The sequence below is a fragment of the Phalacrocorax aristotelis genome, chromosome 28, assembly GCF_949628215.1.
Source record: "Phalacrocorax aristotelis chromosome 28, bGulAri2.1, whole genome shotgun sequence".
NCBI classification, from domain to species: Eukaryota; Metazoa; Chordata; class Aves; order Suliformes; family Phalacrocoracidae; genus Phalacrocorax; species Phalacrocorax aristotelis.
The window spans coordinates 1400876-1417260 of record NC_134303.1 but is presented as its reverse complement, the minus strand read 5'-3'; the positions used below and the strand labels follow the sequence as shown (position 1 = coordinate 1417260).

Sequence of the window (16385 nt, the reverse complement as noted above, 5' to 3'; positions counted from 1 at the left end):
TGCCATCCCCATCGCTGGCCCAAAGCGTCCCCATGACCATGTCCCCAGGGGTCCACATGGCCCTGACATCCCTGTCACTGCCTCAGGTCCTGGCATGTCCCAGGCAGGCGTAGGGTGCTGGGGACAGGATGGGATTGGGGACAGAGCCCCGAGCGATGGCAGGACACAACCACAGCACCTTGTGACGGTGATATTAACACTGTTTATTGCCTGGGGAGGTGACACCCTGTGGGACAGGGAGCCCTGCAGGGACACGTTGGGGACATCAGGAAAGCCGGTTACACGCTGGTGGCCTGAGCATCATCACCACTCTCATCCCAACCCTGTGCTGGCTTCCAACGTCCCGTCCTCCCGGGGTGGCCCAGGGCTTGGGTGATGGCACCCCGCAGCTCTGCCTGCTCCCTCTCCAGTGCCAACAGCCGCCTCTCCTGCGAGGGGACTCTGTCAGTCCCCACCCAGGTCCCTCTTGTCACCCATGGGTGCACCCGTGTCCCAGCTCTTACCAGCTCTCGGCTCTTCTCCTCACTGGTCTTCAGCCTCTCCAGGTCCTTCTTCCTGGTCCCTTCAGCTGCCGTCAGCCTAATTGGGTTGGGGTGAGCCAAGACACCAACCCGGTGGTGGGGCACCCACTGGCATGGGACACCCGCTGGTTTGGGGCACCCAGTCCCCATCCCCATCCCTACCTGGCACCCAGATTGGCCACACGGGCGTTCGCCTCCTCCAACAGCTGCTGGAGACGCTCGAGCTGCTCTCGGTGCTGACCCTGCTCCTGCCGCAACCCACAGTGTTGGGCCTCCATCTCACCCACCAGCATCTCCGCCAGCCGTAACTTCTCCCGGTTCTCTGCCACCTCCTTCCGCAGTGCCTCGATCAACCGCCCGTGCTGGAGGCGGCCGAGGACAGGGTTGGGGTGGGGTCTCAGCGGGGCACCCCGGTGGGTTTGGCTCTCACCCACCCAGGGTTACCTTCTCCAACGGGCGGATGGCGTAGAGCTCGCCCTGTGCCGCCGCCGCTGCCGCCTCCTCCGCGTAGCGCTGCCACGGCACCGTCGACTTGCGCGGCAGCGACGCCGACGAGCGCAGCTTCCCATGAGCCTACGGCACCGGTAGCACCCTTTAACACCGACGGCCTCCTCAGAGCACCAGCCCCGACACGAGGGTGATGTGGTGGCTGCCATGGCTTACCGGGGTGTTGCGGGGGATGAGGGACCCTGGTTTTTCCTCGGCTAATGGCTCCGCTACGTGCTCGGCGCTGCTCTGCTTGCGTAGGCGCCGGGCAGCTTTGCTCTGCGCCGGCACGCTCTGGGTGCGCTGCACGTTGCGGCGTTCCCGGCTGGGTGGTGGTGATGGCACCGGTGCCGGTGATGGCTCCGGTTCTGGCCCATCTTCCCGGCCCCGGACACGGCGGATGCTGATGAGGGACTGGCTCTTGATGAGGGGGCTGTGCTTGCTCAGGTCCCGTGGTGGCACGAAGCCTGGTTTGAAGCTCTCCGCCGGACTGCAAGGGGAGATGGGGCGATGGCACGGCTCAGTATTGGGGTGGTGCCAGACCCGGGAGGAGCCAGAACCACCCCAAATCCAACCAGGACCAGAGGTACCCCAAATCTGGTTGGGGTCAGACCCATCTCCTGAATCCAGCCTGGACCTGAAGCACCTCAAACCCGTCTGGAACCAGGAACATCCCCCAAACCTAACTGGGACCAGAACCATCCTCAAAAACAGCCTTGACCTGAGCCACTTCAAACCAAGCTAGAAACAGAGTCACCCCAAAACCAGGTGTGATCTGAACCACCCTGAACCTGACCAGGACCAGAACCCCCTGCCTAAACCAGTCTGGGACTAAAAACATGCTGGACCCAGCCTGGCCCAGATATGTCCACCAAACCCAGCCCAGCCCAGAACTGGGACCAGAACCATCCCCTGCCTGGACCACAACCATCTGCTAAACCCATCAGGGACCAAAACTATCCCCTGAACCCAACTGGGACCTGTGACTCCAAGCCCATTCTGGACCAGAACCTCCCTAGACCCAACCAAGACCAGAACCATCCCCTCAACCCAGCCAGGACCAGAATCATCCCAAACCCATCCTAGTGTCACCCCTCTACCAAAGTTCCTCCTGGTCCCACATGTCCACCTTGGCCCCATGTGTGTCCCTGTCCACCCACCGGTACCTTCGCTCTGTGGTGGAGCTGAGACGGACAGAGACGGGGACAGGGGTCCCCTCCCTGATGGCGGTGAGGATGGTGGGCAGGGGCTCCAGTTCCTCCTGCGTGGCCTGCCAGGATGAGACAAGGACATTATGGGGACAATGGGTGGCCTTGTCCCATCCATGGGGCAGTGGATACCAGCTCTGTGTGTGGGGAGGAGGTGGCCAGCCTCGCCAGCAGCCCTAGGGGACAAATGGGTGGTGGCACCTGGTCCAGGCTGGAGAAGATGTCACAGAGCAGGAGGTGGAGAGTGGCGAGCTCCAGGGCCAGATCCACATAGCCGTCGTAGGTGGCCATGTGGATGCTGCTCTCGGGGTTGGCCACGCTCTGCAGGAAGGCCGTCATGGTGCTCCAGTTGTGCTCCAAGAACTCATTCATGAAGCCCATGTAGGCCTCCTTCTCGCCAAACCTGGGGACCACAACGTCCAGTTACCTGGAGGCCAGGCGATGGCCTGGGCCACCACCACGGTCATGGGCAAGGCCACCCCTGGGACCATGGACCAAGTCACTGCAATGTCCCTGCACCGTGTCACCACCCCGTCTACAAGCCAGGACATGCGTGAGGACACCGCCATGTTCTTGGACCAAGCCACCCATAGGTCAGGCCACCACAGATGACACATGAGGCTCTGCTGCTGGGACATATCAGCCCCGTGCACGGAGTGGAGATGTTCTCTGCTGCCCCACGGCGTGTGGGGGACATCCCGGCTGCTCCATGGTATGGTGGGGACAACCCTACTGCCCCAATACTGTCCACGGCATGTGCCACACAGCATTCAGGGGATGCCCCCCCTGCCCCATGGCTTCTCCATGGGGATGACCCTCCCCACCTGTACCAGTGCTGCGCCCTGCCATGACATACGTGGTGAAGTTGGCCAAGTTCTGGATGACCTTGGCCACGAGGGTGAGCGTACGGGCGGTGGCCTCGCTCGGATACTCCTGTACGAGGCCAAAGAGGCTGGGGGACATGATGGCAGGGCAGAGGAACCGCAGGAAGAGGGAAGCCGAGACCAGGCGCTGCCCAATGGGCTCCTTGCCCCGCGCCGTGCACTCCTCCTGCCACGCCGCGAAGATCTCGCCCAGCTCTGCCGGGAAGGCACTGTGGGGAGAGATGCCCTCATGGGGGCTGGGGCAGGTGGGTGGTCCTGCAGCCCACCCCTGTGTGCCACCCAGATGTGCTGTGGGACACCATGACTGTGCTTGTGCCCATCTCGGTCCCCTGTGCTTGTCCCCAGGGTTGTCCTCAGGTCCTTCCTGGTGCCCATCCCCGGGACGGTGCCAGTCCCCAGCCCCAGCCCCACACCCATCCTGGTGCTGGAGCACCTGTCATTGCCCATTCCCGTTCCTGTCCCCAAGCTCATCCCTGTGCCCGTGCCCATCTCCAAGTTTTCCCCAGGTCTTCCTGGTGTTGGTGCCCACCTTCATGCCTGTCCCATGGCCCATCCTGGTGTCCATCCCCAAACCCACCCCTGTGCAGGTGCCCACCCCCATGGCCATCCCCATGCCCGTCCCTCACTCGCAGGACGTGGAGATGCGCTGGAAGGTCTCCTCGCAGACCTGCCGCAGGTTGTTCTGGTTGTCGGAGAGGTCAAGGCCGTCGCATTTGCTGGGATCAACCTCGCAGCTATCATCCGAGGTGCAGACCTGGGCCACGGCCTCACCTGGGTACCAAGGGACAGCCCATATGGGGACCAACCAGCCACCACCATGGGCACGGCTGCGAGAAGCCCCCACCCCACCCCCATGGTTGTCCTGGAGGTGTGCTACAGCCCCGTAATGCTCTGCCCATGCCCTGCACCATGTAACACCCGTAAGACCCTGTAGCAACCTGTAAAGTCGTGCCCAGGATGTCCCGCACCCCATAACACCCCGTAATGTCCCACAAAGACCTGTAACGTTCAAACGTACCCAACGTGTCCTGGAGGTACTTGCCCCCCACCAGCTTCATGTACTCATCGATGGCCTTGGTGGCCAGCGTGTTCTCACGGAAGATCAGCGCCTCACGGTCATCGAAGCGGTCCAGTTCGGCCACACCGAGGTCAATGAGGAACGACTGCCAGGTGGATGTGTTGAAGGGCTCAGCGGGTACCCATGGCCCCAAACAACCTTGACCAACCCACCCTGGGAGGTGCCAGGATCTCCTGGCACTCCCCTGAATTGCATTTCCCATCCCATCCCACCAGTCCCAATCCAACCCAACTCATCCAGCCCACCCCAACCCAGCCCAACCCTATTCATCCATCCCAACCCATCCCAACACAATTCATCCATCCCATCCAAACCCAACACAACACAACCCAACCAACCCAACCCAACCCGACCCTTCCATCCTACCCCATCTCAACCCAACCCAACCCATGCACCCCATCCCAACCCAACTCATCCACGCCATCCCACCCCAGCTTTCCTGGCACCACCGACCCATGATATCCATCCCACCCTGACCACCATGACCATGGTACCCCAGGCAGCACCCATCTTGCCCTCACCCACCCTCCCCACATCCCACCATGGCCAGCACCCACTCTACCTTGGCCTTCCCAGTGCTCTGCAAGACACGGACCAGAGCACCGGCCAGCTCCTCCTTGTGCCGCACGGCAATGGTGGGCTCCAGACGGGCACACAACTCCCGGTAATGGAAGGTGATGAACTCGGCCAACTCCTTGTAGCGTACAATGGGCAGCACCCGCACCTCCCGGTAGCGCCCGCGCACCCTCACCGACGGCAGCCGCTCGCCTCCCCCAGGACCGCTAAGCGGGTACCAGCGCTCCAAGGGCTGCCGGGCGGCCGCCAGCTCGGTCAAGGGGACGGTGATGGAGGCCACCGGTTGACCAGGGTGGTCATCACGGCAAAGGGCAAGGGTGAGGGCACGAGAAGGTGGTAGGGCGGCCAACTGGAAGAGTTCACCCCAAAAGAGCTCGCCATCAGGACCGGCCACCTTGGCAGTGGTACGGGCAAAGAGGGTGCCATCCAGGTGGAGGTGACAACGGAGACGTCGCCGAGGGGGCAGGTCCCGTGCTTCGTACACCCACAGGCTCAGCGCCAGCTCCAGCCGCTCGCAGTTGTCCTGTCGGGGTTGGGGACATGGGTGGGGGCGTCAAGGGGACAGGGGGGACATGGCAGGGTGGGTGAATCTGAGGGGGCTTTGGGGGTGGGGGACAGGGAATTTGTGGGTGGACATGTGGGGATGGAGGGGACATGGGGGACAGTGTGGGAATGGGGACAGGAGGGGACATGGAAGGATGAGAGGGGACGTGGGGGACAGGAGGGGACATAGGAGACAGAACAGGACACTGGGGACTGGAGCAGGCATGGGGGACAGGAGGGGACAGGAAGAGGCATTTGGGGCAGGAGAGGACATGGGGGTGGGAAGGGACACAAGACTGGAGAGGACATGGGACTGCAGGGGACACTGGGGACAGGAGGGGACATGGAAGGACAGGAGGGGACACGGGACAGGAGGGGGCATTCGGGGCAGGAGGGGACATGGCGGACTGCAGGGGACACTGGGGACAAGAGAGGACACTGGGGACAGGAGGAGACATGGAAGGACAGGAGGGGACACGGGGACACAGGTGGACAGCCAGATCCGCAGGGGGACAGGAGGGGACACGAGAGGACAGCCAAGCCTCCAGAGAACAGGAGGGGACATGGGGGACAGCTCGAACCACCTGGGGGACAGCAGGACGCAAGGGGACACAGGGCTGTGGGTGCCTGCAGGGCTCCAGGGTGCGGTGGGGGGTTTGTGCCTCAGTTTCCCCACCCAGCCCTGCCAGTGGGCTTCATCCTGCCCATTGGGGAGCCAGGAGGGCAGTGGGTGGCCCCACGTGTGAGGGTGCAGGGGGTTCCCATCCCCTGGGCGTGGCAGAGGTGTCCATGGGTGTCCCCGTGATCCCACCTTGTTGGGCTGCACGGTCCGGCGCAGGTTCTCGATCCAGCGGTCGCGCTCAGCCAGGGACGTGCACCCAAAGGACCGGCTGCCCTCGGCTGTGATGATCTGGGTGCAGGGAAAGAGTGCTGGGGAGCACCCTAGGGTGCCTGGGGGAACTGTGCTGGGGGCTCTGGGTGCCCAAAGCCATGGTCTCGACTGGGGTGTCCCATTGGGGAACTCTGGGTGCTCAGTGGGGGTGCCCTGTGTGCATTTGTGGGTGCCCTGGGTGTCCGTTCAGGGTGTCCTGAATGCCTCAGGGTGCCTGGGGTGCCATGGGTGCCTCTCCAGGATGATTAGGGTGCTCTGGGTGCCCTTCCAGGATGCCTGGGGTGCCATGGGTGCCTCTCCAGGATGATTAGGGTGCTCTGGGTGCCCTTCCAGGGTGCCTGGGGTGCTCTAGGTGCCTCTCCAGGTTGTCTGGGGTGCCATGGGTGCCCTGCGCCCTCTCCAGGGCACCCCGAGCACCCACCCAAACCCATTACCTGAAAGCAAAACTTCTCGCCCACGATGCTGCCGTGCACGGGCCGGATGATGACATTGTCCTTGGTGAGGTCCAGCTCGGCCACGCTGGGTGGTGGCAGCAGTGACTCCCGCGAACCGCTCCGGCTGGGCACCCTGCAGGGACGGGACCGTTACTGAGGCACCGTCACCAGCACCCACATCCTCCCCACACCCTCCGTGGTGCCGTACCTCTCGCCATCAAGGACTGTCACCGCTGGCGTCTCGGCTTTGGGGGCGCCACGACCTTTCCTCTCCCGGAGCCTCTTCCACAACAATCCCTGGATGCGGTAAGGAGAGGGCTGCCATGTCACCCATGGGTGGGACTGAGCATCCGGGGTGGGGGGGTGGGATCGGGGTGAGGGGATGCCCACCTTGACATTGCTGAACTGGGAGGTGGTGGACGTCTCGTTCTCAGTGCTTCTCCCAGCACCCCGGGTGCTCCTCTCATCTGCAGCCGGGTCTGGAGGGGCACCCAGCATCAGGACCCCCCCCTTTACCTGCACCCTGAGCACCCCAACACCATGCCAGGGTTTGGGGGGGTGGGGAGGATACACCCATACGCCCTCCCACCCCCTTGGGAAACATCAGCCAAAGCTGGAGGAAGGACCCAGTTGCCTGGTTTTGGGTGCCAAATCCTGCTGGCACCTCACCATATCTATAGCCCTGAGATGCAGCCGAGCTTTGGGTGCTGAAAATGGGTGTTCGTGGGTGCAGGGGAGAAGGGGGCAGAGAGGTGTATCCTGCTGCCTCGGCTCCAGCGCTCAGCACCGGCGCTCAGCCCCGGCGCTGGGATGCCGCGATGCCGAGCACCCATCCAGGACTGTCTCCACCCCGGTGCCAGGCGGGTGCCGGGGAGGGGGTAACTCACCTCCCTGCGCGGCGCAGAGCAGCCAGCGGCGGGGCCCCATGGCTGCCGGCGATGCCGTCTGCCCGCTCTGGCGAGGGGCACAGGGAGGAAGCCAAAAGCGTTTATCGCTTGGATCAGCAGACGCAGCAGCGTGGAGGAAGCGGTAATGGTACAAGACAGCCTTGCACACAGTGCTTCCCCCACGCAGCCAGCTCGGTGTGGGGCACGGGGTACGGGGCATGGCGTGGCGCACGGGGCACGGGGCACGGCGTGGTGGATGGCACAGAGCACGGCATGGTGCGGTGCCTGGCACAGCGCACGGCGTGGTACGTCACGTGGAGCACGGCACAGGGCACGGCATGGAGCACGCATGGAGCACGGCACAGGGCACGGCATGGGGCACAGCATGGAGCACGGCACAGGGCACGGCATGGAGCACGGCACAGGGCACGGCATGGGGCACAGCATGGAGCACGGCACAGGGCACGGCACAGGGCACGGCATGGAGCACGGCACAGGGCACGGCATGGGGCACGGCATGGGGCACGGCATGGAGCACGGCACAGGGCACGGCATGGAGCACGGCACAGCGCACGGCATGGAGCACGCATGGAGCACGGCACAGGGCACGGCATGGGGCACAGCATGGAGCACGGCACAGGGCACGGCATGGGGCACAGCATGGAGCACGGCACAGGGCACGGCATGGGGCACAGCATGGAGCACGGCACAGGGCACGGCATGGGGCACAGCATGGAGCACGGCACAGGGCACGGCACAGGGCACGGCATGGAGCACGGCACAGGGCACGGCACAGGGCACGGCATGGAGCACGGCACAGGGCACGGCATGGGGCACAGCATGGAGCACGGCACAGGGCACGGCATGGGGCACAGCATGGAGCACAGCCTCGGGCACAGCACAGTGCACAGCACAGGGCATGGTGTGGTACGTCATGTAGAGCATGGCACAGGGCACGGGATGTTGCACGGCATGGGGCACTGCATGGAGCACGGCATGGAGCATGGCACAGGGCACGGGATGTTGCATGGCATGGAGCACGGCACAGGGCACTGCATGGGGCACGGCACAGGGCAGGGCGTGGTACATCGTGTAGTGCATGGCACAGGGCATGAGGTGTTGCATGGCATGGGGCACGGCACAGGGCACGGCATGGGGCACGGCATGGGGCACAGCATGGAGCATGGCACAGGGCACGGGATGTTGCATGGCATGGGGCACGGCACAGGGCACGGCATGGGGCACGGCATGGGGCACAGCATGGAGCATGGCACAGGGCACGGGATGTTGCATGGCATGGGGCACAGCCTGGGGCACAGCATGGAGCATGGCACAGGGCACGGGATGTTGCATGGCATGGGGCACGGCACAGGGCACGGCATGGGGCACGGCATGGGGCACAGCGTGGAGCATGGCACAGGGCACGGGATGTTGCATGGCATGGGGCATGGCATGGGGCACAGCATGGAGCATGGCACAGGGCACGGGATGTTGCATGGCATGGGGCACGGCACAGGGCATGGCATGGGGCACGGCATGGGGCACAGCATGGAGCATGGCACAGGGCACGGGATGTTGCATGGCATGGGGCACGGCATGGGGCACAGCATGGAGCATGGCACAGGGCACGGCATGGTGCATGGCCCGGTGCACGGCACAGGGCACAGCACGGTACGTCGTGTGGAGCACGGCACAGGGCACGGCATGGAGCACAGCATGGCACGCAGCATGGAGCACGGCACAGGGCACGGCAAGCGGCATGGCCCGGTACACGATACAGGGCACGGCGTGGTGTGACATGAGACTTCGCAGGGTGGAGGACACGGGGCGCAGCGCAGGGCACGGCTGGCTGCTTGGCATGGCGCGCAACACGGGCATGGCACGAAGTCTTGCATCTGGCGTGGCCCAGGCGCAGTGTGGGGCACGCACGGGGTGCGGTGCGGTGCGCGGCACGGGGCACAGTGCAGGGCATGGGCACAACGCAAGGAATGGTGCAAGGCGCGTGGTGCATGGCGTGGTGCGTGGCCACGGTGCACGGTGCACGGCCATATGGCACACGGCGTGGTGCAAGCCACGGTGTGCGGGCCAAGGGACTCCATGCACAGGAGCTGCACCAGACCTGCACGCGCACGGCTCGCACCACATGTGCCAACACCCCGTGGCATCGGCACGTGCCGGCACGGGGCGAGTTCGCTCACCGGGGTCCCTCCTGCCGCCCACCGGGTGCAGGTTGGTGCTCTCGGAGGTGGAGCTCCCCGTCCGGTTCCTGCTCCTGTAAGAAGCCTGGTGGCACAGGGGGGTCAGGCACCACCACCCCCAGCACCCACCTGTGCACCCTGTCACCCAAGGGACTGCGGCACAAGCCCCTGGGTGCTCAGGGGACTCTCGTCCCCATGTCCTCACCTCCTCGTCCCTGCCCATGAGGACCAGATGCCCGTCCACCAGCGAGAAGTTGGAGACATCCCACACAGGGGCATCGGGCGCTGGAGCCAGCGGGATCGATGACATCACATGGGTGCTTGCTGGGGGTGCAGAGCAGGGATTTGAGGGGAGACTGGGTGCTACCTGTGCCCTTGTCACCCATGGGCAGTGCCGGGGGACATGTGGCTGTGGCCGTATCACCATAGGTGTGACAATACCAGGGCACATGGGGCCATGATATGGTTGGGGTGATGGTGCTGGGGGACGCGTGGCCATGGATGTGCCACCATGGGTGTGGTGATGCCGGGGGGCGCATGGCCATGGATGTGCCACCATGGGTGTGGTGACACTGGGGGACACGTGGCCATGGATGTGCCACCATGGGTGTGGTGACACCGAGGGACACGTGGCCATGGATGTGCCACCATGGGTGTGGTGACACTGGGGGACACGTGGCCATGGATGTGCCACCATGGGTGTGATGATGCCAGGGCACACGTGTCCACACGTCTTGGTTTAGCCCCCACCAGCAACTCAGCCCCACACAACTGCTCACTCTCTCCCCGCCAGTGGGATGGGGGAGAGAATTGGAAGGGTAGAAGTGAGAAAACTCTCGGGTTGAGATAGAATCAGAGAATCATTATGGTTGGAAAAGACCTCTAGGATCATCAAGTCCAACCCCCAGCCCAACCCCCCCAGGACTCCTAAACCATGTCCCCAGGGGCCACGTCTGGCACTTCAGAGGAGACCTGGGCCCCGGGGAGCCTCAGGGAATGCAGCGAGAGCAAGCGTGGGGTCCTGCCCTGGGGAGGGGCGACCCCCCGCACCGGCACAGGCTGGGGTGACCTGCTGGAGAGCGGCTCTGCTGGGAAGGGCTGGGGGTGCTGGGGGGCAGCGAGGTGACCCCGAGCCAGCACCGGGCCCGTGGGGCCGAGGAGGCCAGCGGTGCCCTGGGGGGCATGGAAAGGAGTGTGGGCAGCAGGGCGAGGGAGGTTCTCCTCCCCCTCTGCTCTGCCCCGGTGAGGCCACAGCTGGGGGGCTGCGCCCAGCTCTGGGCCCCCCAGGTCAAGAAGGAGAGGGAACTGCTGGGGAGAGGCCAGCAGAGAGCTACGGAGATGGTCAGGGGCTGGAGCATCTCCCGTGGGAGGGAAGGCTGAGAGACCTGGGCTTGTTCAGCCTGGAGAAGAGAAGGCTGAGGGGGGGTCTCATCAGTGCTCATAAATATCTGAAGGGCGGGTGTCAGGGGGATGGGGCCGGGCTCTTTTCAGTGGTGCCCAACGCCAGGCCAAGGGGCAACGGGCACAAGCTGGAACTCAAGAAATTCCACTTAAATATGAGAAAAACCCCTTCCCTGTGCGGGTGCCAGAGCAGGGGCACAGGCTGCCCAGAGAGGCTGTGGGGTCCCTTCCCTGGAGACATTCACCCCCCGCCTGGACGCGGTCCTGTGCCCCTGCTCTGGGGGTGCCTGCTCCAGCAGGGGGCGGGACGGGGTGAGCTCCAGGGGTCCCTTCTGACCCCCACCACTCTGGGATTCTGGGATTCTGTGTCTACATGCTGTCTGACCCCCCCAGGGATGGCGACTCCCCCCCCCTCTCGGGGCAGCCTGTGCCACTCCCTGACCGCTCTGGCAGGGGAGACATTTCCCCTCACACCCAACCTAAACCTGCCCTGACGCAGCTCGAGGCCGTTTCCCCTCGTCCCATCACTCGTTCCTTGGGAGCAGAGACCGACCCCCCCCCCCACCCCAGCCCCTCTCAGGGGGCTGCAGAGAGCGAGAAGGGCCCCCCTCAGCCCCCTCTTCTCCAGGCTTAAAGACAGTTTAATACGGAGAGCAAAAGAGATAAAGACAGAGATAAAGAGCTTAATAGGGAAAGAGAAACCGTGTGCACAAGCAAAGGAAACCAAGGAATCCCTCCCCTCCTCCCCACGGGCAGGGCGTGCTCAGCCATCCCAGGACAGCAGGGCTCCGTCGCGACGTACGGTGACTTGGGGAGGCTGACGCCATCACCCCCAGCGCCCCCCTCTTCCTCCTCCTTCCCCCCACTTTTATAAGCCAAACGCGACGGTGTGGGTAACCCTTGGGTCTGTTGGGCTCAGCTGTCCCGGCCGTGTCCCCTCCCAAGCCCTTGTGCACCCCCAACTACTCGCCGGTGGGGTGGGGTGAGGGGCAGCACAGGCCTTGCCGCTGGGCAAGCCCTGCTCAGCAGGAGCAAAACCATCGCGGGGTTATCGACGCTGTTCCCAGCACAAATCCAAACCACAGCCCCGTGCTGGCTGCAAGGAGGAAACGAACTCTAGCCCAGCCCAAACCAGCACATTCTCCACCTCTGGATGAATCCAACGTGGGGCTTGAAGGGTTCGAGAGCGCAACGGATTTGTTTGGAACGTGCTAGATCAAATTTACAGCTGTTATTGCTCTTAGTTATGGGGCTCCTGTGCTTGCCACGGGGCTTGCTTGCCTCGCCGTGAATTAGAGCCTAGTGCGCGTTAGTGGCTGTTTTTTGTCTTCGCCGCTGGCTGTGCCGCCCTGCTGCCGACCACCTCACTCTGCCGCGCCTGGGAACGTCGTGATAACGGCAACGGCGATGCTGGCAGGCGGCCAGGGCGTCGCTGCCGCCTCGCTGATGCTGTACCGGGCAGGCTGGAGCTGCAGCGTGAGCTTGACTCGAAGGGACTTGTGACTTGTGGACGAGCAAACGTGGGAGCAGGACACCCCGAAGCATCCGTGACCGTGGATAAATCTATTCCAGAGCATCTCGAAGTGTCTGCGGCCGTGGTTATGTCTGTGCTGCAGCAGGGACACCTTGAAGCATCGTGGCTTCATCGTAATGCGGGAGCACCTCAAAGCGTGTGGCCACAGATAAACCCACGCCAGAGAAGGTACGCCCCCGGACGGACTGCAGCCACCGGGGAGGCCGTGTTGGAGCAGGTACATCTCTGGTCCACGGCCTCAGGGAATGATATCCCTCAGGATGGGAAGGGGATGTGGGGAGGGAGGATGTATTGGGTAGGGTGAGACCTTGAGCATGACGAAGGTGGTATGGAACAAGGGGGGGAGAATGTGCTGGTTTGGGCTGGGCTAGAGTTCGTTTCCTCCTTGCAGCCAGCACGGGGCTGTGGTTTGGATTTGTGCTGGGCACAGCGTCGATAACCCCGCGATGGTTTTGCTCCTGCTGAGCAGGGCTTGCCCAGCGGCAAGGCCTGTGCTGCCCCTCACCCCACCCCACCGGCGAGTAGTTGGGGGTGCACAAGGGCTTGGGAGGGGACACGGCCGGGACAGCTGAGCCCAACAGACCCAAGGGTTACCCACACCGTCGCGTTTGGCTTATAAAAGTGGGGGGAAGGAGGAGGAAGAGGGGGGCGCTGGGGGTGATGGCGTCAGCCTCCCCAAGTCACCGTACGTCGCGACGGAGCCCTGCTGTCCTGGGATGGCTGAGCACGCCCTGCCCGTGGGGAGGAGGGGAGGGATTCCTTGGTTCCCTTTGCTTGTGCACACGGTTTTTCTTTCTCTATTAAACTCTCTTTATCTCAACCCACAAGTTTTCTCACTTTTACCCTTCTGATTCTTTCCCCCATCCCACCGGGGGGGAGCGAGCGGCCGCGCGGGGCTGAGTTGCCGGCTGGGGTTAAACCATGACACCACGGAGGTGCCACCATGAGTGTGGCGATGCCAGGGGAGGTATGGCCATGGCCGTGTCACAACTGGGGTGGCAATGCCGGGGCAGGTGTGGCTGTGCCCCCATCAGCGAGGCAATGCCAGGCCACCCTCGGCCATGGCCATGCTGTGGTGGGGACAAACCCGGGTGGCTGCTCTGCCCCAGGGCCCTGCCTGCACCGTGGGTGGCCCTGCCTGCACCGTGGGCGGCCCTGCCAGAGCCAAGCCGGTTTTGCCAGATCCGGCTGCTGCAGGGGCTGGCACGGCTCCACATGCCGCCACCGAGCCCCGTGCCGGGCACGCACGGGGGACCAGGGTTACGTGTGGCCGGGACTGGGCCCTGAGGACAGGTGGGACACAGCCATCCTGCACCCATAGGTGCCCCCCCACCCCTGGAGGGCACCTGCAGGCAGGTGCTCCCCAACACCAGCAAAGCCTGGCCACATCCTGCAGCCCTCTATGTCCCCCACCCATCACCCACCATCTCCCAGACTCCAGTGGTCACCATCACCTATCACCACCTATTGCCCCCCCCAACCCATCAACCATCGCCACCAGCCACTACCCGTTGCCCCCAACCCACCACCCATCACCCATTGCATCCCAGATCATCACCCATTCCCATTGCCCACCACCCAATCAGCCCCCAGTCTGTCATCCCTCACCCCCAACTCATCACCCATCACCCCCAACCCATCACCCATCATCATTACCCACCACCCATCACTTATCATCATCACCCATCACCCCCAGCCCATCACCTATTATCATCTCCCACCAACTATCACCCATCATCCCCTAGCCCATCACCCCCAACCCATCACCCATCATCATCACCCACAACCTGTCACCCCCAACCCATCACCTATCGTCATCACCCACCACCCATCACCCCCAACCCATCACCCATCATCATCACCCACCACCTATCATCCACCATCCCCCAACCCATCACCCATAACCCCCAACCCATCACCAACCACCAGCGCCCCCAACCCATCACCAGCACCCATCACCATTGCCATCACCCAGCACCCTGACCCCCACCCCTCCCCATCACCCCCATACCTGGAACAGCATCATGGAGCACCTGCTCAGCCTTGGCACCGCTCTCCACATGACCCTTCTTCTTGGACATGGAGCGCAGGTACTTCTGCAGGGTGGCCTTGCCACCCTCGGGTCCCCGTGTCTCCTTGGTCCCCTTGGAGGGGGCCGAGAAAGCCCGCTGGAAGAGGGACCGGCGGGTGCTGGCCTTGGGTGCCCCCGAGGCGGAGCTGCCCTTCCCAGCCCCGTCATCGGGGCCGTCAGACTCGGGGTGGCTGTAGGAACGTTTCCAGCCCTGCAAGCGGGTCCAGCGCCGGCTGCCAGGGGACCCCATGCCCCGTTCGTGTTCCCGGTCACCCATGGGTGCTGCCGTTCGCCATTTGTAGGTCTTCAGTAGAGTCGGTGGCTCGGGTCCCAGCGGGGGTTTCTCCACCTCCATCTGTGGCATGGGGAGAGCCACGTTAGCCACGGGGTATCCGCGGGCCGGCATGGGGAGCTGGGTGGGTGGTGGTGGGAAAAGCACCCTTGGCTGGGCACCCCCAAGCTGGCACCCCCCACCCAGACACCCCTATTTGGGTGCCCTGTCCTAGTATCCCCATTGGAGCACCCCCACCCAGGCACCCCTATCCAGGCACCTCTGAGTCCCCCTTTATGGGTGCCTCTATCCAGGCACCCCTGTTTGGGTGCCCTCACCCAGTGCACCCCCATCTAGGCACCCTGTGTGGGTGCCCTTATCTGGGGGCCTCTATCTGGGCACCCCCAACCGGGCACCCCCACCTAAGCACCCCTATCCAGGCACCCTTATTTGGGTGTCCCCATCCAGGCACCCCAATCCAGGCTCCCTTATTGGGGTGCTCCTGTAATCACCCCATTTGTGCACCCTTATCTGGGAGCCCCTCTCTGGGCACCCCAACCTGGGTGCCCTTCTCCAGAGCACCCTAATCCAGGCACCCCTCTTTGGGTCCTTCTCATCCAGGGCACCCCACAGAGGGGGTCACCCACAGAGGGGGTCCCCCACCCAATGGGTGCCCCTGTTCCTGGGGTGCCTGTGCCCACAGAGGGGGTCCCCCACCCAGTGGGTGCCCGTGTTCCAGGGTGCCCCTGCCCACAGAGGGGGTCCCCCACTCAATGGGCGCCCCTGTTCTTGGGATCCCCCACCCAGTGGGTGCCTGTGTTCCTGGGGTGCCCCTGCTCACAGAGGGGGTTCCCCACCCAGTGGGTGCCACATCCCTGGGGTGCCTGTGCCCACAGAGGGGGTCCCCCACCCAGTGGGTGCCACATCCCTGGGGTGCCTGTGCCCACAGAGGGGGTCCCCCACCCAGTGGGTGCCTGTGTTCCTGGGGTGCCTGTGCCCACAGAGGGGGTCCCCCACCCAGTGGGTGCCCGTGTTCCAGGGTGCCCCTGCCCACAGAGGGGGTCCCCCACCCAGTGGGTGCCCGTGTTCCAGGGTGCCCCTGCCCACAGAGGGGGTCCCCCACCCAATGGGCGCCCCTGTTCTTGGGATCCCCCACCCAGTGGGTGCCTGTGTTCCTGGGGTGCCCCTGCTCACAGAGGGGGTCCCCCACCCAGTGGGTGCCACATCCCTGGGGTGCCTGTGCCCACAGAGGGGGTCCCCCACCCAGTGGGTGCCCATGCCAGCCCCTGCACCCTGCAGCACCCATCCCTGCCAGGGCACGGTGACACGGGGGGCGCCGCAGCATCCAGATTTGGGGACACCGGGGTGCGGGGACACAGCGACACCCAGGCAGGTGGCCCG

At 64.2% G+C, this 16385-nt stretch overlaps 1 protein-coding gene across 1 annotated transcript; it reads right to left on the bottom strand.

Annotated features, from left to right (window-relative positions):
- Positions 1 to 181: 181 nt before the first annotated feature.
- On the bottom strand, positions 182 to 15068 carry RASAL3 (RAS protein activator like 3). The gene is made up of 18 exons (XM_075076040.1): positions 14654 to 15068; positions 9913 to 10031; positions 9708 to 9792; positions 7013 to 7101; positions 6831 to 6919; positions 6623 to 6755; positions 6108 to 6206; positions 4740 to 5276; positions 4118 to 4262; positions 3726 to 3870; positions 3072 to 3308; positions 2417 to 2618; positions 2174 to 2277; positions 1185 to 1497; positions 966 to 1094; positions 684 to 883; positions 504 to 579; positions 182 to 428 (listed from the first exon to the last, which is right to left on the bottom strand). Exons 1-18 carry the CDS (start codon positions 15066 to 15068, stop codon positions 279 to 281), a joined length of 3267 nt encoding a protein of 1088 aa, XP_074932141.1. The 3' UTR covers positions 182 to 278.
- Positions 15069 to 16385: the final 1317 nt, after the last annotated feature.

Excerpts from the sequence above, each read along its gene's own strand:
- RASAL3 (XM_075076040.1), bottom strand. The coding sequence starts at position 15,068 with ATGGAGGTGGAGAAACCCCCGCTGGGACCCGAGCCACCGACTCTACTG. Across the intron at positions 3,871-4,117 it reads GTACCTCCAGGACACGTTGG|GTGAGGCCGTGGCCCAGGTC; the intron begins GTACGTTTGAAC and ends CTTGGTACCCAG. Across the intron at positions 580-683 it reads GTGGCCAATCTGGGTGCCAG|GCTGACGGCAGCTGAAGGGA; the intron begins GTAGGGATGGGG and ends CAACCCAATTAG.